Source organism: Tachysurus fulvidraco, chromosome 21 (genome assembly GCF_022655615.1).
Source record: "Tachysurus fulvidraco isolate hzauxx_2018 chromosome 21, HZAU_PFXX_2.0, whole genome shotgun sequence".
NCBI classification, from domain to species: Eukaryota; Metazoa; Chordata; class Actinopteri; order Siluriformes; family Bagridae; genus Tachysurus; species Tachysurus fulvidraco.
Window position 1 is genome coordinate 21,745,002 of NC_062538.1, and position 22,500 is coordinate 21,767,501.

The 22,500-nt window shown below is 43.8% G+C and overlaps 1 protein-coding gene across 2 annotated transcripts in view; it reads right to left on the reverse strand.

The window, feature by feature from the left end:
* LOC113654172 (potassium/sodium hyperpolarization-activated cyclic nucleotide-gated channel 1) overlaps positions 1–22,500 on the reverse strand; it is a 108,144-nt gene that overhangs the window by 20,492 nt on the left and 65,152 nt on the right. For both annotated transcript variants that reach the window (XM_027164182.2, XM_027164262.2), the window contains exons 4-6: positions 14,561–14,779; positions 6,062–6,208; positions 984–1,224 (exon numbers count right to left, since the gene is read on the reverse strand). In XM_027164182.2, coding sequence (XP_027019983.1) covers positions 984–1,224; positions 6,062–6,208; positions 14,561–14,779 — 607 coding nt within the window. The remainder of the gene's footprint in view (positions 1–983; positions 1,225–6,061; positions 6,209–14,560; positions 14,780–22,500) is intronic.

Below are 22,500 nucleotides of genomic sequence, written 5' to 3' on the forward strand. Positions count from 1 at the left end.
AAAAGTCCACGAGAAATATATTTACTGTATATTTAAAGCCCAATTAAAGATTTCAGTCCGGTCCGAGTGAAATGTCTCGTCTGTCACAGAAACAGGAAACAGGGAAGAGACAGATGCACGTTATATAACAACAAGCTGAACGGCACCTCAGAAAGAGAATGAGAGAGAGAGAGTGTGTGTGTGTGTGTGTGTGTGTGTGTGTGTGTGTGTGTGTGTTTCCTGATATATCTTAATTTTCCATGTTAGACAACGTGTCATTTATACGTTTGTGGTCAGTGGTGCTGTGGTGTAAGAGGAAGTAAGACGTTAGGAAGTAAGAAGTTGTTTACGTTACAGCGTCTACAGACGGGAAAGTTCCGGCTTTACGCCGAAGTGACGTGACGTGACGTGACGTGACGTACGGCTAAGTAAGGTGACCCATACTCAGAATTCGTTCTCTGCATTTAACCCATCCAAAGTGCACACACACAGCAGTGAACACACACACAGCAGTGAACACACACACACACCGTGAACACACACCTGGAGCAGTGGGCAGCCATTTATGCCGCGGTGCCCGGAGAGGGGGGGTTCGGTGCCTTGCTCAAGGGCACCTCAGTCGTGGTATTGCCGGCCCGAGACTCGAACCCACAACCTTAGGGTTAGGACTCAGACTCTCTAACCATCAGGCCAGGACCTCCCCAAGTCGTGACACTCGTCACTGACACCGCAGACTCCTTCCTTTCATGTTAATTAATAACTAATTAATTCACTCTACGTTTATTTTATCGCTTCGGGCGTTTTCCCTGTGAAGGAGCCGTTACTATGGAAACGATATCTCATAAACACAACCCAGTGACTCGAGGAGGAGTTTTAGCTGCAGTTATTCATCAGCACTGTGAGTTTATTCAGAAAAAGAAAGAAAGAAAGAAAGAAAGAAAGAAAGAAAGAAAGAAAGAAAGAAAGAAAGAAAGAAAGAAATGCAGAAGGTTTTCCACTCTGACCTCCGAAGTACGATCCGTCAGTCAGTTTTATCTCCTTGTTGTACTTGGTGATGACGCTGGCCACGCCGTGCTGGATGAAGTACATCTTTTTCCCCACGGTGCCCTCGCGGATGATGTAATCGTTGGGCTGGAAGACCTCGAACTTCAGCTTGCTCAGCATTCCGGTGACGAAGTTGGGATCGGCGTTGGCAAACAGAGGCATGGTGGCTACCAGTTTCCTGCAGTTGAAGTTAACGATCTCCTGCAAAATAAAGTCAGGACCAAGATTAAAGTTAACTGATAAAACCAGCATCTCTCTCTCTCTCTCTTTCTCTCTCTCTCTTTCTCTCTCTCTCTCTTTCTCTCTCTCTCTCTCTCTCTCTCTCTCTCTCTCTTAATTATCAGCAGTACCGCTAGAGAGCTTCCGTTATCGAATCATCCATGTTATCTGATGCTTATCGAAGTCTAAAGAATCTACCGTGGTTTGTAGCAGCATCAGTTGAAACCAATCTGTGGCTTTATTATCGGTATTGTTAGTGTGATGCTGTTGCTTAGCAACCGTATTTACATGCTGTATTCTGTCATAGTGTCAACATTCGATTTCGTTTCTGAAATCCACACCGATCGCGTTTCGGAGGTTTTGGAGGCTGTTTTTCTGCCCACGTGTCACACGATGAGTGTCATTTCTCTTCAGCTGCACTCGAAGGCAAACGTGAGCTTCGATTTAAAAGATAAAACTTGAAGAATTTATAAAAAGAAAAATTGGGAGATTGAAATAGTGAAAATCCTAAATCGTAAATATTCAAGATTCAAGCATTACTAACAGAAAGAAATAATAATAATATTATTAATAATAATAATAACAATAATAATAATAATAATAATATAATATAATGATAACAATAATAATAATAATATAATATAATGATAACAATAATAATAATAATATAATAATAATATCATTGCGTTATCACTGTTCTTTTTTCCTGACAGTGTCGTTTTGCTTTCTGTCAGACCTCTCTCTCTCTCTCTCTCTCTCTCTCTCTCTCTCTTCCTCTCTCACTCTCTCTCTTCCTCTCCCCCCCCTCTCTTTCTCTCTCTCTCTGTTTCTCTCTCTCTCTCTCTCTTCCTCTCTGTCTCCCCCCTCTCTTCCTCTCTCTCTCTCTCTTCCTCTCTCTCCCTCCCCCCCTCCCTCTCTTTCTCTCTCTCTTCCTCTCTGTCTCCCCCCCCCTCTCTCTGTTTCTTTCCCTCTCTCTCTCTTTCTCTCTCTCTCTGATATCTAGTCCATCATCGTGAGCCCAAAATCTCTCCTCTCACAGCGTGCTTCTGTTTCCATGATGTGAAAAGCAATATTTTTTTTGTATAACAGGAGTGTTAAGACACAATTTCCTCACCTAATGTGTAACACACACACACACACACACACACACACACACACACACACACACACACACACACACACACACACTCTTAGGCAGGAGCGTGACCGCAATCACGAAGGAGGAATAATGAGTTTGACAGCAACATCCAGTCCTGGACCTCCACGAGGGGAAAACGGCTAGAGACTTTGCCTATTTAAAGCAGGTTTGTCACACGGCAGAGTGCGTAAAAATAGAGGAGAGGAAGACAGAAGGAAGAGAGAGAGAGAGACAGAGAGAGAGAGAGAGAGAGAGAGAGAGAGAGAGAGGGGAAGGGATGCAGAAATGTTGATGCAGAAATTAAGCAGTAAATAATCTGTCGCTTTGCTGCGTCATCGTGTTCACTCGCTTACTCTCTCTATCTGCAGTGGGATAGCTAGCACGGCTAACGCTAACTCGCTGAAAACGATCCTGTTACAGAAAATATATACTGTATATACAAATATTTTAGTTCAATCTGTGAATATTTTCACAAATCTTCAAAAAGCTCTAACTGAGATCCTTACAGATTAGCAGCCAGCGATGATCAGAAATCATCTCCCAGAATCCTGTTACATTATGCCGCGTTAGCATTTATGTTAGCGACGAGCTAGCATACAGGAAAAATCACAAACGTGCCATATTATACATTTTAGATGTTTTTCATTTATTTATTTATTTATTTGTTTGTTTGTTTGTTTGTTTATTTATTTATTTTAAATTTGCTTCTTGCACTTTTGTGTTCTCTCGGTCTTAAAAGTGTTGTTAGGCTAAAATCGAATTTTATATAACTTTTATTTTTAACATTTATATTAACACGATATTTCCCTTATTCGTTCCGCGCTAAACGTTTGTGCTCTAAAAAAATGTCATTTGTATATTTGTATAAATTTGAATATTTTTATAGGACGCAGGGTGGTTCGATTCCCGCCTCCACCTTGTGTGTGTGGAGTTTGCATGTTCTCCCCGTGCCTCGGGGGTTTCCTCCGGGTACTCCGGTTTCCTCCCCCGGTCCAAAGACATGCATGGTAGGTTGATTGGCATCTCTGGAAAATTATCCATAGTGTGTGTGTGTGTGTGTGTGTGTGTGAGTGTGTGTGAATGAGAATGTGTGTGTGTGCCCTGTGATGGGTTGGCACTCCGTCCAGGGTGTATCCTGCCTCGATGCCCGATGACGTTCATCTTCTACCGCTTATCCGAACTTCTCGGGTCACGGGGAGCCTGTGCCTATCTCAGGCGTCATCGGGCATCGAGGCAGGATACACCCTGGACGGAGTGCCAACCCATCACAGGGCACACACACACTCTCATTCACTCACACACTCACACACTACGGACAATTTTCCAGAGATGCCAATCAACCTACCATGCATGTCTTTGGACCGGGGGAGGAAACCGGAGTACCCGGAGGAAACCCCCGAAGGCACGGGTAGAACATGCAAACTCCACACACACGAGGTGGAGGTGGGAATCGAACCCCCGACCCTGGAGGTGTGAGGCGAACGTGCTAACCACTAAGCCACTGTGACCCCCCGTATCTCATAATAATAATAATAATAATAATAATAATAATAATAATAATAATAATAATAATAATAACAGGCATGTATTAGGAAGGTGTTAAACCTCTAAGGTGTAACTGTTAATTCTTATTAGTCTAAACGTTAGCAGTAGCCCCTTGAGGATTGGCTGGTGTTATCATGGTACATAGTGTTCCTCTCTCTCTCTCTCTCTCTCTCTCTCTCTCTCTCTCTCTCAGTGAACAGCGCTTATACCATGATACTGATACATCACCAATATCAGCACCCAACCGGAGTACCCGGAGGAAACCCCCGAGGCACGGGGAGAACATGCAAACTCCACACACAAGGTGGAGGCGGGAATCGAACCCCCGACCCTGGTGGTGTGAGGCGAACGTGCTAACCGCTAAGCCACCGTGTCCCCATGCAACCATTAAACACGATATAATTTAAATGTTGAAGCACAGCAGTAACATCCCTGACATCCCATAATGTACAGAAGAAAGCATCAGCTTCACCTTCATCCCAAACGCTTTATATTAAAGACCTTCGTCTGAGATGGGTGTGAAAGCCGTGACGTCTCCTCAGTGACCTGCCGGACGTCTCCACACACGTCGCACACGTTCCTTAGAGGAAGCGCGCTTTCCTTTCTCTGTCTGTTTTCTAAACACTTTCAGCTGCATTAGGAGGGACGTAAAAAGCTTCTCTACTCCTTACTCAGGTTTCTGTCTGAAGCCGTCGGCCTCGTGTGCGTCAGCACGTCTTATTAAAGAACACGACACGCTCTCCAAACGACGAGATTTTGTTCTTTTGGTGTTTTTAAACAAATCTTTTCACAGCTTAGCCGCGGCTCGATCTTCATGACGTCTGATTTCTGTCTATTTCTGGGAATCGTCATGAGACGAGCTGTGAGCTCGGAGTTCCTGTGCCATATATGGTATGATAATATTTCTATGTGTAATTTACATGGGCTGTAGGACATGATGATGATTCTCTATACGTGTGTGTGTGTGTGTGTGTGTGTGTGTGTGTGTACACAATATGTGTGTTATGTGTGTGTACACAATATGTGTGTTATGTGTGTGTACACAATATGTGTGTTATGTGTGTGTGTGTACACAATATGTGTGTTATGTGTGTGTACACAATATGTGTGTTATGTGTGTGTACACGATATGTGTGTTATGTGTGTGTACACGATATGTGTGTTATCTGTGTGTACACAATATGTGTGTTATGTGTGTGTACACGATATGTGTGTTATCTGTGTGTACACAATATGTGTGTTATGTGTGTGTACACGATATGTGTGTTATGTGTGTGTACACGATATGTGTGTTATCTGTGTGTACACAATATGTGTGTTATGTGTGTGTACACGATATGTGTGTTATCTGTGTGTACACAATATGTGTGTTATGTGTGTGTACACGATATGTGTGTTATCTGTGTGTACACAATATGTGTGTTATGTGTGTACACAATATGTGTGTTATGTGTGTGTACACAATATGTGTGTTATGTGTGTGTACACAATATGTGTGTTATGTGTGTGTACACAATGTGTGTTATACTAGCTGTGTGCTATGTGTGTGCCGTGTGTTACACAGAATGTGTTATACATGCGTTATGTGTGTTATGTGTGTGTGTACACAATATGTGTGTTATGTGTGTGTACACAATGTGTGTTATACATGCGTTATGTGTGTTATGTGTGTGTACACATTATGTGTGCTATACTGTACGTGTGTCAGCCGTGCGTTCTGTTTGTGCTATGTGTGTTAAATGTGTGTTATGTGTGTGTACACAATATGTGTGTTATACTAGCTGTGTGCTATGTGTGTGTTGAGTGTTATACATGTGTTATTTGTATTATATGTGTGTGTACACATTATGTGTGTTATACGTGTGTTAGCTGTGTGTTATGTTTGTGTTAATTGTGTGTTAAATGTGTGTGTTGTGTGTGTACACAATGTGTGTTATACTAGCTGTGTGCTATGTGTGTGCTGTGTGTTATACATGTGTTACGTGTGTTATATGTGTGTGTACACATTATGTGTGTTATACGTGTGTTAGCTGTGTGTTATGTTTGTGTTAATTGTGTGTTAAATGTGTGTGTTATGTGTGTGTACACAATATGTGTGTTATAGCTGTGTGTGTGTGTTCGACATGTGCTCTATACCTCTTTCAGAGGGTCGTTAAGTTCGTTCAGGATGTTGTCCTCGTCGAAGATCTTGCCCTGGTAGCGGTGCTCGTAGTAGTCGTGTATTTTCTGGCGCATGTCGGCCGGGAGCTTGTGGAAGGACATGTACTGCTCCACCTGTTTGTACTGGGAACAGAATAAAGAGAAAAGGTGAGAGACACAAAGTAGTCGGTGAGTTAAGAGCAGGTGACAGGTGTATCAGAAAAATGGCTCGAAGACATAAAGAGAATGTGTGTGTGTGTGTGTGTGTGTGTGTGTGTGTGTGTGTGTGTGTGTGTGTGTGTGTCTGTGTGAGTTAGGCTCTAGTGATGTTGGAGAAGGGACAGTGCTTTATAAATACAGTACATACACACTTTATATACACATACACACACCTATACACATACATATCTATACATACATACACACTTTATACACACATATACACACACCTATACACACATACACACATACATATCTATACACATTTTATACACTAATACACACCCATACACACTAATACACTCACATACACACTAATACACTCACATACAACCTAATACATTCACATACACACTAATACACTCACATACACACTAATACACTCACATACACACTAATACACTCACATACACACTAATACACTCACATACACACTAATACACTCACATACAACCTAATACATTCACATACACACTAATACACTCACATACACACTAATACACTCACATACACACTAATACACTCACATACACTTTAATACACTCACATACACACTAATACACTCACATACACACTAATACACTCACATACACACTAATACACTCACATACACACTAATACACTCACATACACACTAATACACTCACATACACACTAATACACTCACATACACTTTAATACACTCACATACACACTAATACACTCACATATACACTAATACACTCACATACACTTTAATACACTCACATACACACTAATACACTCACATACACACTAATACACTCACATACACTTTAATACACTCACATACACACTAATACACTCACATACACACTAATACACTCACATACACACTAATACACTCACATACACTTTAATACACTCACATACACACTAATACACTCACATACACACTAATACACTCACATACACTTTAATACACTCACATACACACTAATACACTCACATACACACTAATACACTCACATACACACTAATACACTCCTATCATGTTCTGTTTTGATCAGTAGCTCCTCAGTTCTCCTCCAGGCCATGATAATGACTCTGATAATGATTTTGGAGACACTCTTTCTTTAAAGATCTGATCATTTAGGAAAGTTCCGGTAAGGGAAAGCTTTTGCGTTAATGCGAGTGCACTTAGTAACCTAACGGTGCTCGACAATCAGTCCTGCTTCTCTTACAATTCCACAGTCACAGGCAATTAGTCAGGAGGACGCAGACAGACAGGAAAACAGATTGTCTCAGACACTCCGAGCGAAGCTTAGGAAGACAGCGAGGACGAAGAGGGATTTAAAGTGTCAGCAGGAGGACAAACTGATCCTGGATCAGCCCGTGCTGCGTGTCTGAACATTCTGATTCAGAGAGTTAACCTCGAATAAACACACAGTATCGAGGAATCGGTGTTCAGCCCTAAACTCCTTCATAATAATGACGCTTTGAAATAATTTACAAAAGATTATTCAGCATCATTCTAAAATGATGAACAAACTGTAAGCGTATCAGTAAACGTAGTCATTTCTCTTCCGAATCAGCCGTAATTGTCGTAGACGAGTCGCTGTATCTGTTTATTCTTCATTCTCTCTGCTTTTAAATTCAATGAATCAAATTAAAAACGGGATAAAATCACTGACATCCTGCCGACATCACGGTCTGATGAGCTTATTCAGTATGTCATCTGCATGGAGCACGAGAAACTCCGAGCATGCTAGATAATAATATAAAGAAATGTTTAGATGTATAAACAAACAAACAAACAAACAAACAAACAAATAAATATAACATTCCTTAGCAAGGCATACATTTTTTATGCATTTTTTCTATTTTTTCTATGGATTCTAAACTAATACACACACACACACACACACACACACACACACACACGCACACACACACACACACACACAAGCGTGCGGATTGTCACAACCCAAAAAAAGATCAGAGCTGTGAACAAACCGAGTCACACTGACGGTCACTGTGACAGTTTGGGCCTTCATTTCCCCTGCTGTTAGATTCATCATGTGTGAGAGAGAGAGAGAGAGAGAGAGAGAGAGAGAGAGAGAGAGAGAGAGAGAGAGAGAGAGAGAGAGAAAGAGAGAGAGAGAGAAATATATATATATATATATATATATAAAGAGAGAGAGAGAAATATATATATATATATATATATATATAAAGAGAGAGAGAGAGAGAGAGAGAGAGAGAGAGAGAGAGAGGAGGGAAAATAGCCCAAAAACATCAGCTCTGTATCGACCCCGGTGCAGCTGTGTGAAGGTGATAAGACTCAGGTTTGTTTAGGGCTAATTGATTTGTGCAGAGTTCAACACGGACACTTTGGCAATGAAGAACTCGACTTAACTGGTGACAAATTCATGGAACATAGAAAGGAGAATTCCTGGAATATAAGACAGGGAATTCCTGGAAAATAGAGAATTTCCAGACTATAAGGCAGGAAATTTTTGGAATATAACAGAGGAAAGTTATTTTATCGACGCGATGTGTGGTAAAGCTACACACGCCGTGTGGTAAAGCTACACACGAAGTGTGGTAAAGTTACACACGCCGTGTGGTAAAGCTACACACGTAGTGTGGTAAAGTTACACACGTAGTGTGGTAAAGTTACACACGCCGTGTGGTAAAGCTACACACGCCGTGTGGTAAAGCTACACACGCCGTGTGGTAAAGTTACACACGCCGTGTGGTAAAGCTACACACGCCGTGTGGTAAAGCTACACACGTAGTGTGGTAAAGCTACACACGCCGTGTGGTAAAGCTACACACGCCGTGTGGTAAAGTTACACACGCCGTGTGGTAAAGCTACACACGCCTTGTGGTAAAGCTACACACGCCGTGTGGTAAAGCTACACACGCAGTGTGGTAAAGTTACACACGCCGTGTGGTAAAGCTACACACGCCGTGTGGTAAAGCTACACACGCCGTGTGGTAAAGCTACACACGCCGTGTGGTAAAGCTACACACGCCGTGTGGTAAAGCTACACACGCCGTGTGGTAAAGCTACACACGCCGTGTGGTAAAGCTACACACGAAGTGTGGTAAACCTACACACGCCGTGTGGTAAAGTTACACACGCAGTGTGGTAAAGTTACACACGCAGTGTGGTAAAGCTACACACGCCGTGTGGTAAAGCTACACACGAAGTGTGGTAAAGCTACACACGCCCTGTGGTAAAGCTACACACGCCGTGTGGTAAAGCTACACACGAAGTGTGGTAAAGCTACACACGAAGTGTGGTAAAGCTACACACGCCGTGTGGTAAACCTACACACGAAGTGTGGTAAACCTACACACGCCGTGTGGTAAACCTACACACGAAGTGTGGTAAAGCTACACACGCCGTGTGGTAAAGCTACACACGCCGTGTGGTAAACCTACACACGAAGTGTGGTAAAGTTACACACGCCGTGTTGTAAAGCTACACACGCCGTAGTCATAAAGCTACACAGGACGTAGTCATAAAGCTACACATGACGTAGTCGTAAAGCTACACACGCCGTGTGGTAAAGCTACACACGCCGTGTGGTAAACCTACACACGCCGTGTGGTAAACCTACACACGCCGTGTGGTAAAGCTACACACGCCGTGTGGTAAAGCTACACACGCCGTGTGGTAAACCTACACACGAAGTGTGGTAAAGTTACACACGCCGTGTGGTAAAGCTACACACGCCGTAGTCATAAAGCTACACAGGACGTAGTCATAAAGCTACACATGACGTAGTCGTAAAGCTACACACGCCGTGTGGTAAAGCTACACACGCCGTGTGGTAAACCTACACACGCCGTGTGGTAAAGCTACACACGCCGTGTGGTAAAGCTACACACGCCGTGTGGTAAACCTACACACGAAGTGTGGTAAAGTTACACACGCCGTGTGGTAAAGCTACACACGCCGTAGTCATAAAGCTACACAGGACGTAGTCATAAAGCTACACATGACGTAGTCGTAAAGCTACACACGCCGTAGTCCTTTGGTCAGGGTTGAGAATCAGATATCTTCCTGAGTCTGTTGTTCCTTCAGGAGACACTCATGCACTTTAAAGTCTGTGATTAAAATAAAATAAAACCCACTCCTGCTTCTTATAAAGGTGCAACTGCATTAAAACAGCCATCAGAACTGAGCAGCTTTTCTCCATCAGCTGCTTTTATCTCTCGGTCGGTGCCAGAACACAGATGTAGCATAATTAGAATTCGTCCATTGTTTTTTCTTCTTCTCTTTTTTCCGACTGTCGGCTTCTTTAAATCAGGCATCTTACTGTTTAGTGAGCAATGGCAGGGTTTTATTAGGAATCTGAAGCAATCATCCTGACATTCCCTTTCTCTCCATCGCTCTCTCTCTCTCCCGATCTCTCTCTCTTTCTCTCCATCTCTCTTCCTCTTTCTCTCCATCTCTCTTCCTCTCTCTCTCTTTCTCTTCATGTCTCTCTCTCTTCATCTCTCCCTCTCTCTCTTTTTAACTCCATGTCTCTTCATCTCTCTCTGACTTTCTCTCCATCTCTCTCTCTCTTTCTCTCTCTCTCTCTTTAACTCATCTCTCTTCCCCTCTCTTCATCCCTCTCTCATCATCTCTCCCTCTTTCTCTCCATCTCTCTCTCCATCTCTCTCTCTCTCCCCCATCTCTCTCCATCCACCCCACCCACCCCACCCCCCCACTTTACGTCTACACAGTTTCACAATCCCTCACTCAGGTGTAAACGATGGAAAGCCTCTCGTTCCTCTCGGCAAAGAAATATGGAAATATTTGCTCTCCTAATTCGCCAGGAACGAATATGAAACCAAGCAGAGAATAAAAGGTCACGATATCGTGTTCGTCCTCTCAGAAATCAGACACCAGGTTATGGGTTTTAGGAATTCAATTACACTTTCATCAGGGAATCAAGAAGGTTCGGTGTATCAAGTTCTGTGAGTTAAAAGAAAAGTGGAGGCAGAAACACATGAACTTTATTTCTATTACAGTGTCTAATGATGTGATTAAATATTCTGATACTAATTTGTGATGTATTTTTATTATCCCTAATTAATTATTATTTCCCCCACTTTAATTCCGCCCAAACCCTTTTTTGATTCTCTCGAATCGGCTCAGAGTCGGTTCAAAGAGTCATTTCAAAGAGTCGGTTCAAAGAGTCGGATCTTTCCAGAATCCCATCTTCCTTTTCTTTTTGTTTCTTGTGAGTCAGCTGTCTGTGCTCCCTAAGAATCAGTTCAAGGAGTTGACTCCTTTGTGAACAACACATCACTACTCTCTCTCTCTCTCTCTCCCTTTCTCTCTCTATCAGTTTCTCTCTCTCCCTTTCTCTCTCTCTCCCTTTCTCTCTCTCTCTCTCCCTTTCTATCTCACTCTATCAGTTTCCCTCTCTCTCCCTTTCTCTCTCTCTCTCTCTCTCTCTCTCTCTCTCTCTCTCTCTCTCTCTCTCTCTCTCTCTCTATCACTCACTCACATCAGAGCCAAAGTTAATGTCTCTGTAATCAAATGTCGTCTAATATCCATTCAATCTCTCCGGCACAGAGAGGACGAAACGGTAACGGTGACATTGTGAGTGCTAATGAAAGTGCTTTGTGTGTTTGTGCATGCGTGTGTGTGTGCGTGTGCGTGCATACGTGTGTGTGTGTGTGTGTGTGTGTGTGTGTGTGTGTGTGTGTGTGTGCACTTGTATTGACCACACTACTCTGTTCCTCCATCGTATTTAAAACCCAAGATAAAAGCTAATGCAGAAGCCGGTGGACTGGATGTAAATTAATAAAAAAAAGGCCTGCTCGTCATCGCCAAGGTGACCCGAGTGATACGTGTGTGTATGTGTGTGTGTGTGTGTGTGTATGTGTGTTTTAGATAAGACGCTGTGCTGAGAATGACAGGTAAATTGATGGCGTTTCACATGGAGCTTCCCGCCTTAAGGATGGGAGAATCTCATTAGTTTGAGGAACTCGGGGCTGAAACGGTCTGAAAAGCTTTTCCTGGTGTTTAAAGCATAAAGCCTTAAATATATAAATCCTTCATGGCTAATTACTGTCTCACTGTGTATTAGTCTGAGCCAAAGGACAATCATCAATGTTTATTATCTTCATGGATGTTTGGTGGATGTTTAGTGGACGTTTAGTGGACATTTGGTGGACGTCTGGTGGATGTTTGGTGGATGTTTTAGTGGACATATGGTGGATGTTTGGTGGACGTTTGGTGGACATTTGGTGGACGTTTGGTGGATGTGGATGTTTAGTGGACGTTTGGTGGACATTTGGTGGATGTTTGGTGGACGTTTGATGGATGTTTGGTGGACGTTTGGTGGATGTTTGGTGGACGTTTGGTGGATGTTTGGTGGACGTTTGGTGGATGTTTAGTGTACGTTTGGTGGATGTTTAGTGGACGTTTGGTGGACGTTTGGTGGATGTTTAGTGGACGTTTGGTGGATTTTTAGCGGACGTTTGGTGGACGTCTGGTGGATGTTTAGTGGACGTTTTAGTGGACATATGGTGGACATTTGGTGGACGTTTGGTGGATGTTTAGTGGACATTTGGTGGATGTTTAGTGGACGTTTGGTGGATGTTTAGTGGACGTTTGGTGGATGTTTGGTGGACGTTTGGTGGATGTTTGGTGGACGTTTGGTGGATGTTTGGTGTACCTTTGGTGGATGTTTAGCGGACGTTTGGTGGATTTTTAGCGGACGTTTGGTGGATTTTTAGCGGACGTTTGGTGGATGTTTAGTGGACGTTTGGTGGATTTTTAGCGGACGTTTGGTGGACGTCTGGTGGATGTTTAGTGGACGTTTTAGTGGACATATGGTGGATGTTTGGTGGATGTTTGGTGGTTGGTTGAAAAGAAAAGTAAATCCATCTTTCCTTCATTTCTTCCACACAGCCTCTGGTACAGAGACTCTGAATGACTACAGATGATACTTTAATGACACTTAAACCCAACTTCCTGTAAAGCAAACTTCCCTTCCACAGCTTCCGCCATGTCGGTGTGAACATCACACAATATGAATGGGATTCGCTCGTTCGTCCTGACGTACGACACTCACAGGGAATCGGACACGAGAGCGTCCCACAGAGCAGATGGAGGAAAAGAATCAGTTCTGTTCATTTCTTACAGAATTTCTGGTTAATTCTGAGTGAGTGAGTGTTCTGTACATTACAGCAGCCGTAAGCAGTCGTTCGGTGAAATAAAACAAAACAGGAGCGTTACTGAGAAACATGAAAAAAAAAGCGGGAACTCTTCTGTCCTGAAGCCCCCCCATTCCCCCACCGAGCTGTTGCTATAGAAACGATAACGCATTAGAATCCAGAGCATTAATACAAACCTGTGATTAGTGACGGCGCTACTGTAAGAGCCGATGTTAAAGAAATCTAATCACCACCTTCTGACCAATCAGAATTGAGAATGGAGCAGCTGTGTGTGGTGTCAATTCAGACCCTGAACTCTTCTGAACTCTCTTCCATTTCAGTGTAATGATATTAACCCAAACCCCAACAAACCCCTCAGAGAGCAGGACGTGGTAAGCCTCTGCACCTCTGGGACAAACGAGCCTGATCTCTCCAAAGCCTCCTGCTAGCGTGCCGGTTCTGAGAAAAAAAAAGCGTAGATAAAATGACGCGAGAGCGCAAGACGACGCTGAGAGAGGAGATAATCTAGCGTCCCAACGCACTTTCTCTTCCTCGCCATTGTTCTCCAAAATATGCTTTCTCTTTCTCTCGCATTCTCTAAGGGTTTCGCTTATAGCCACAGACGACAGCTCGTTTAGCTGAGATAAATTCAGTGCACTTAAGTACACAGAGCAATCACAGTAAGAGCGTTACAGCCACGACTCGGCTTACTGACAGCAGAGCGACGAGGGAACGTGCGAGGAAAGGGAGAGACTTTGGATCGTATATCGTCACGGATACGCCATGAGAAAGGGTACAGGGAAAGAGCGGGCATACAGGAAAAGGTCCCTCGCTTAGGCAGAAAGTCTAAAAACAAACAGACAGACAGACAAACAGACAGACAGAGAGACAGACAGACAGACAGACAGATAGACAGGCAGACAGACAGACAGACAGACAGACAGGCAGGCAGGCAGACAGAACGACAGACAGACAAACAGACAGGCAGACAGTCATATAGACAGACAGACAGACAGACAGACAGACAGATTCCGGCTAAGTGGTGAAATAAAGTTAGATATTATCGCTAACTGAGACATTACGAGTCATGTGACTTCTGCTGCATCTCCTAGAGCATGACATGTGGAGTTGAGGAAGTTCTCTTACCTTCTCCTGGTACTGTCTGCGTGAGGAGTCCAGAGACTGGATGAGCGCCGTCGCGTGACCCACGAACATGGCGTAACACGTCGCTCCCACGATCATGCTGAGCATCGTGATCCACAGATCTGACATGCTGACCGGCGCTCGGGCTCCGTATCCGATACACAGCATGTGACTCATGGCCTTGAAGAGAGCGTACGAGTACTGCTTCCCCCAGGAGTCGTTCTGGGGGGGGGGGGGGGGGGGGGGGGGGGCGAGCGACAGAGAGAGAGAGAGAGAGAGAGAGAGAGAGAGAGAGAGAGAGAGAGAGAGAATGGGTAGAGAGGAGTTATTGGGCACTAGCTTGCAGACAGACAGAGATGATGGACTGACTCTTCATGCCACACAGCGCTGATGTTTCCTTCCTTCCTTCCTTCCTTCCTTCCTTCCTTCCTTCCTTCCTTCCTTCCTTCCTTCCTTCCTCTCTATAGCTCTCTCTCTTTATCTCCCTTTGTTATTGCTTTTGTCTTTCTTTCATCTCTTTCTTTTTATCTGCGATTTCTCACACTTTCTTCTGCTGATGAAAGAGAACATTTTTCTCTGTTAGTTCAATTCCATTCACTTTATCACAAAACATCCCTATGGATGTCATTTTATTAACACACTCAGTTCCATAAGTATTTACACCCGTCTAGTAAACGAGAGACTAAACACCTTTATATTCACACTCATGGACAAACACCATTCAGATGAACAGAAACTCAAAATAAACACAAACACAAAGCCACATGTCGCAAGCGGTCATGGCAAACAGAGGAGAGGTTGGAAAAGGACTCGAGTCGAGGCACACACACGAGATACACTAGTTCGGGTCTTCTCGGGTCCGTTCGGTAAAAACACATTCGTTTTAAATTACCCGAGACCCGACGCCGCTATTATTATCCCCGACCCGTGTCCGAGGCACACGTGAAACTTTTATACCCGAACCCGCTCGGACCTCGGGTTTTCGGATCTAAGTGGACCCGTGAAGACCTCTAGCACACAGACAGCAGAGAACACACACACACACACACACACACACACACACCGTGAACACACAACCGGAGCAGTGGGCAGCCATTAATGCCGCGGTGCCCGGGGAGCAGTTGTGGAGGGGTTCGGTGCCTTGCTCAAGGGCACCTCAGTCGTGGTATTGCCGGCCCGAGACTCGAACCCACAACCTTAGGGTTAGGAGTCAGACTCTCTTGGTGGTGTTTGTACAGTATATACGTCACACGGTACGGCAGACTTTAAATTCCATCTGTAATATCTGCTGATAATATTTCCCAGCATTCCATGGAGGGTTTTTATTTTATTTTTATTTTGTGTTATGAGATTGCTTTAGCGCCGCTGATGGGAAGCGAATTCCACCCGGACGTCTGCTAGCGCACTTCACTCAGGAACACGGTGCTGACAAACTAAAAGAAGCGTCAAATTATTTCTGGATGACCCTAATTCCCTGCTCTCTCTCTCTCTCTCTCTCTCTCTCTCTCTGGTCAGTGTGTTCTCTCAGCAGATGGATGTGATAACTCTCCTGTAATGTAGTGACTCTGTATTTGGTCCTGAGTTGCTGACTGCTCACATTTCGTTCTGTTCCCTCTGAGACGTCCAAGTGCTGAGAAAAAACCCTCGAAAATCCGCACCACATGTTCTGGCGCGGCTTAACGGCTTAGCGGCCAGCGTGACCCCGCCTCCTGTTCCGGCATGTGGGCGTGTCCTCCTGCATCCTTTATATGCACATCAGCTAAAGTTATCTGGCTAAATACAAGACTTTTGAGACTCTGGTTTATATGACTTCAGGATCTAATCTCGAAGCTGATTTTATGAGACAGATAAAATATTCAGTGTTAATTGTTCCATAGAAGAAATATCGACTTTTAATGAACAGCCGTGATTAAATAATAATAATAAAGAAAACACTCTTCATTACGTAATCTGGTGTTTATTCTCACTTTCTGTAAATAACAGTGTTCCGATTTATCTGGAAGCAGACACACACACACACACACACACACACACACACACACACACACACACACACACACACACACACACATTGTTCCTGCATCTGCAACACTGTTTGTGATTAATAACAGATCGGAATTCAATTAGCACAAGTCTGTGCTTGTCAGAGAGCTTCACCTGGACAGAACACACACCTGGGTAATTAAGGAGGAAACCCGCAGCTCGGCCCCAGAGGAAACACCGCAGGTTCTGCGTATCGACTGTCTGATGTCCGATCATTTAGTAATAATGCGGTATTGGGCCACAAAGGGAACGGAAGCACACCTAGCCATCTGTTCGGGTGTGTGTGAGAAACATCCTGAAAGTGGAAGTGTGTGTTTACAGGGAGGGTGGATCACTACGGCGACAGGAACGACTCGAGAGGAACGAGACTTTTTTTTTTTCAATTTGTAGAAAAGTAGACAACAAACTCAAACACATGCATGTTCATTCATTCATTCATTCATTCATTCATTCATTCATCTTCTACCGCTTATCCGAACTTCTCGGGTCACGGGGAGCCTGTGTCTATCTCAGGTGTCATCGGGCATCGAGGCAGGATACACCCTGGACGGAGTGCCAACCCATCACAGGGCACACACACACTCTCATTCACACACACACACACACACACACACACACACACACACACACACACACACACACACACACAGTACGGACAATTTTCCAGAGATGTCAATCAACCTACCATGCATGTCTTTGGACCGGGGGAGGAAACCGGAGTACCCAGAGGAAACCCCCGAGGCACGGGGAGAACATGCAAACTCCACACACACAAGGTGGAGGCGGGAATCGAACCCCCAACCCTGGAGGTGTGAGGCAGACGTGCTAACCACTAAGCCACCGTGACCCCCTTCAAATTTCATTCAATTTCTATTCAGAAATGTGATCTTTATGCAGTCTAGTTGGATTCTGCCGAATTAAGTCACAGCGCTACGTTAATATTTATGAAGCGAAAGTTCATTAATAATCACAGTCGAGTTACGAAGCCGTTTAAGTCGATTTTCCTGCCTTTAGATTCAGATTATTAACATCACACCTGAGGATGTGGCACATCGTTCCTGAGAAGAGGCGACAGGTTTCAAGAGCAAGCGTCAGGACAAAGTGCGGCGCGGACGAGACGCCGGTCCGATGCTCGTGGAAATGTAGAGGGAAGAAAAATTGGAAGAACGTTTGGAGGAATAAAGAAAGAGTGTCTGGACATTTCACAGATTTTTCTTTGAAGGAAGTTCAGAAGTCTAGAGGTTTGGAATGAAAGAAGGATGAAAATGTGAAGGAAGAAAATTTTGGAGAAAGATTTTTTTGAAGGAAGAAAATGTAGATGTTTAGAGAAGTGAACGTTTAGGAAGATGTTTGGAAGTTTAGAAGGAAGGAAGGAAGGAAGGATGTTTGGTTGGAGAGAGGGACGAACTATGGAAGGGAAGTCAGTCAGAGTCAGAGTGAACTCAGCTGTGTCACTAACTCAGTAACATCAGTCATGTGACACATTTGGGTTAAATCACAAATCTCACACACACACACACACACACACACACACACACACACACACACACACACACACTTTGTGCTCTAATTAGCTGTCATGTTAGCATGTTGTTATCACTAATGTTCTACTTGAACATCATCATTATCATCATCATCATCATCATCATCATCATCATCCAACACCTACACAGAACCTAAATTCTGACACACACACACACACACACACACACACACACACACACACACACACACACACACACACACACCTGCACTCGGACACCGCTGAGCTAATCAACACATTTGTCAAGTGCAGTCCGTTAATCACGTCGAATCACTCGAGCTCACACGGCCACTGGGTCTGATTGCAGACAAACAACAACAACAACAACAACAAAAATACAGGTTCTTTTTTATGTCTATCGATGGCTGGTTTGGAGATTAATGCTGAGACACAAAAAGAAACAAGAGCAGACGCTAAAGTGGAGCGCTGGGGTTGTCTCAGCAAAGCAACTTCACCTACATTTAAAGAAAGAAAGAAAGAAAGAAAGAAAGAAAGAAAGAAAGAAAGAAATATGCTATATAGTTAGCGCACGTTAACACAGACGGTTGTTGTTAGCTAAATGAATTAGCTCAAACGTATATGGCCTACATATTCGGCTTTGTTTATGTCATGAAGAACAAATACCGTTATTTTTTTTCTTCTGTTCTTCTTTTCTAGATTCAGATTCTCTCATTGTTCATCTGTGACGCTGTTTAGGACAGGAAACGTTTTCTGTTGTGATGTCATGGCCGTGATTTATTTGCATGTTCCTTTTAATCGGTGTAGTGAAGCTAACGGCTAATCGTGTGAGATCACGCTGAGGTGCTTTAGCTATCTCTGCTTCAGCTCGAGGATTAAAACAGAGAGCAGGAGGGAGACGAGGACACAAACACAAACAGATACAGAACCCACACAGAGAGCCACGCCGTGCTATAAGAACAGACCCCGACATTAACGCAGCTGGGGGTTTTTTTCCGAGCGTTCAGCCAGTTGGAATCCGTGGTTTTATCGTTCACACCCAGCGCGAGGCGTTAGCACAGTAACACATTTGGTTTATAACGAGTGCGTTCACACTCTCGGTATGAGGGGATAGATGAACCGAGCTATACTCCGACCCTGCGTTCACGCTAGAATGTGACTAGTAACACGTGGGCGTGGCTTATCGTTCACGTTCTTATCGTGTTTCCAAAAGGAAAAAGATAAACTTTATAAACTGGAAGAAATATCACGAACTCAGTAAAGAGCAAAGTGTAAATCTGAGGTAAATGATAATAAATGTCACTAGCTATCGATTGTTTAACCATTAAAGGCGCGGTCGGACATTTTTGAGAAACGCTTCAGAAAACCGAGTCGGGCCGAATAATAAACAAAAATCAAAACAAACGTGTAGCCAATGAGCAGAAAGGGGCGGGGCTTGTCGATATGGGCGGAGAGAGTGTTCGGTGCGCGTGTGTGACGTTAGCAGAAAGCGGTTTTAACATGGACATGGAGGATAAAAACAAAGAAAGAAAGAGAAGAAAGACTTACGATAAGGACAAGAAGTAGGACGTGTTAATATAGGATCAGCTTTCCAGCGCTGGAGAGAACTGAAGGAGCAGGAAGTTGGCCACATATTCACAGGTTGGAGTTTCCCGAGTCAATAACTCCTGAGCTAAACGCTGTTACTACACAAATAACACCTCTTTACTATCGTAGTAATGTAGAGAGGCAGCTACAACCGCGTTTTGTGTAGTAACAGCGTTTAGCTCAGGAGTTATCGACTCGGGAAACTCCGACCTGTGAATATGTGGCCGACTTTACTTAAGACGCCGAGGCGCTTTTTTCCTTCTCGATAGGTGAGTAACGTTGGTTTTGCTTTGTTACACAGAACTAATATATGCCTTTGTCCTTTACATCATTATGCTTGTGTGGCATTTTTGCTTGTTTGTTTATCTACAATCGTATTGTTCTTCCCTTCAGCTATGATAAAGACACATAAAGCTTGATCCATATTGATGCTGCCTAGCGAACATGACATCTGAGATAAAATAATTGAATTATTAATCCGTTGAAGTGTTCGAGATATTGACTAAAATGTGAAGAATGTAAAGTAGAAGAGGAACGAACGAGACGCAGATCTCACTCATACGTGATGTTGTGACGTCATAGCGTAGTGTCTGAATCCTGTGAAACTATTAAAGTTCGTTATCCATTCATTCACTCATCTTCTACGGCTTATCCGAACTTCTCGGGTCACGGGGAGCCTGTGCCTATCTCAGGCGTCATCGGGCATCGAGGCAGGATACACCCTGGACGGAGTGCCAACCCATCACAGGGCACACACACACTCTCATTCACTCACACACACACTCACACACTACGGACAATTTTCCAGAGATGCCAATCAACCTACCATGCATGTCTTTGGACCGGGGAGGAAACCGGAGTACCCGGAGGAAACCCCCGAAGGCACGGGGAGAACATGCAAACTCCACACACACGAGGTGGAGGTGGGAATCGACCCCCCCAACCCTGGAGGTGTGAGGCGAACGTGCTAACCACTAAGCCACTGTGACCCCCCGTATCTCATAATAATAATAATAATAATAATAATAATAATAATAATAATAATAATAATAATAATAATAATAATAATAATAATAACAGGCATGTATTAGGAAGGTGTTAAACCTCTGAGGTGTAACTGTTAATTCTTATTAGTCTAAACATTAGCAGTAGCCCCTTGAGGATTGGCTGGTGTTATCATGGTACATAGTGTTCCTCTCTCTCTCTCTCTCTCTCTCTCTCTCTCTCAGTGAACAGCGCTTATACCATGATACTGATACATCACCAATATCAGCACCCACTGCCAATAAAATCACACCACATGTACACACACACACACACACACACACACACACACACACACACACACACACACACACACACACACACACAGAAAGCCACACGCTGAGCTTTAGGCAGCAAGGAGAGCAACTTATACATAATCACACTCTCTCTCTCTCTCCCTCTCACACACACACACACACACACACACACACGGACACACACACATACACACAAACCCACACGCTGAGCTTTAGGCAGGAAGGAGAGCAACTTATACTGAACATAATCGCACTCTCTCTCTCTCTCTCTCTCTCACACACACACACACACACACAGCATGTCAGACTGCCATTACATGCATGTGCAGTGAAACTATGGTCCTGTAAAAGAGAATGAAGTGACAGATCTGTATTTCACACCTGCTTTACTGCTGTATACTTTTTATTCGATGTAAAATCACACCATAGAAAGACATCTGCTGTGTTTCTGGGTTTGTGCTTTAATGACCAGAATTATTTCCCCTTATCCTTTTATTGCACTACAGCAAAAAAAAACAAAACTAATTTCTGTTTAGTAATTTTTTTTTCTTTGTGTGTGTGTGTGTGTGTGTGTGTGTGTGTGTGAGAGAGAGAGAGAGAATATTACTGTCCTACATCTCACCAAGAAGCCAGTGGGATTATTTTAGAGCAGCAGGTGAGGTGAAAACCATGAATGGGCTGAAAGCGACAGGAACTTTTTCTGCTGAGATCTTTACCTGACAGGATAAAAAAAGACACATTCGGTGTCTCACCAAATGACAATTGGGGACTTATCTCGAGGACTCGTGGTCCTGCTGATCCTGTGACTGCAGTCAGAATATCACTGTGTTGCATCACACACTGCTGCATGAGACCAGAGTTGTTGTGAGGAACACATTTATTTGTGTTCAGTCGGTGGAAGAAGATTTACTCACATATGTATGATCATACTGTAGATCACGTGTAATGCTCTATTATAAAATATTTCCTTGTCCTACTTGGGCAGAAAAAGTCAGCAGTTTGTGAAAGTGATGAAGGTGACGTGACATACGGCTAAGTACGTACGGTGAGCCAAAGTGCACACACACACACACACAGCAGTGAACACACACACACACACCGTGAACACACACCCGGAGCAGTGGGCAGCCATTTATGCTGCAGCGCCCAGGGAGCACTTGAGGGGGTTCGGTGCCTTGCTCAAGGTCACCTCAGTCGTGGTATTGCCGGCCCGAGACTCGAACCCACAACCTTAGGGTTAGGACCACGACTTCCCCACCCAGCTCAGACTGAAAAGTTTATGTACAGGAGAAACATTTTCTAGCTTCTTATTACATCACGAAGCGTAAAGTACGTCGTGTGTATTATTCAGCATCAGCTTCGTTCGTGTCGTCTTGTTTTTAGAATATTTTTAGCTGATAAATGAATTATCGACTTTTTTTTTTTGATACTCTCCTAAAGGTACTAGACAATATGTCTTATCAAAACGTACACCAGACGGTCCAGGCCCACACGGATCGACCGCAGTGACT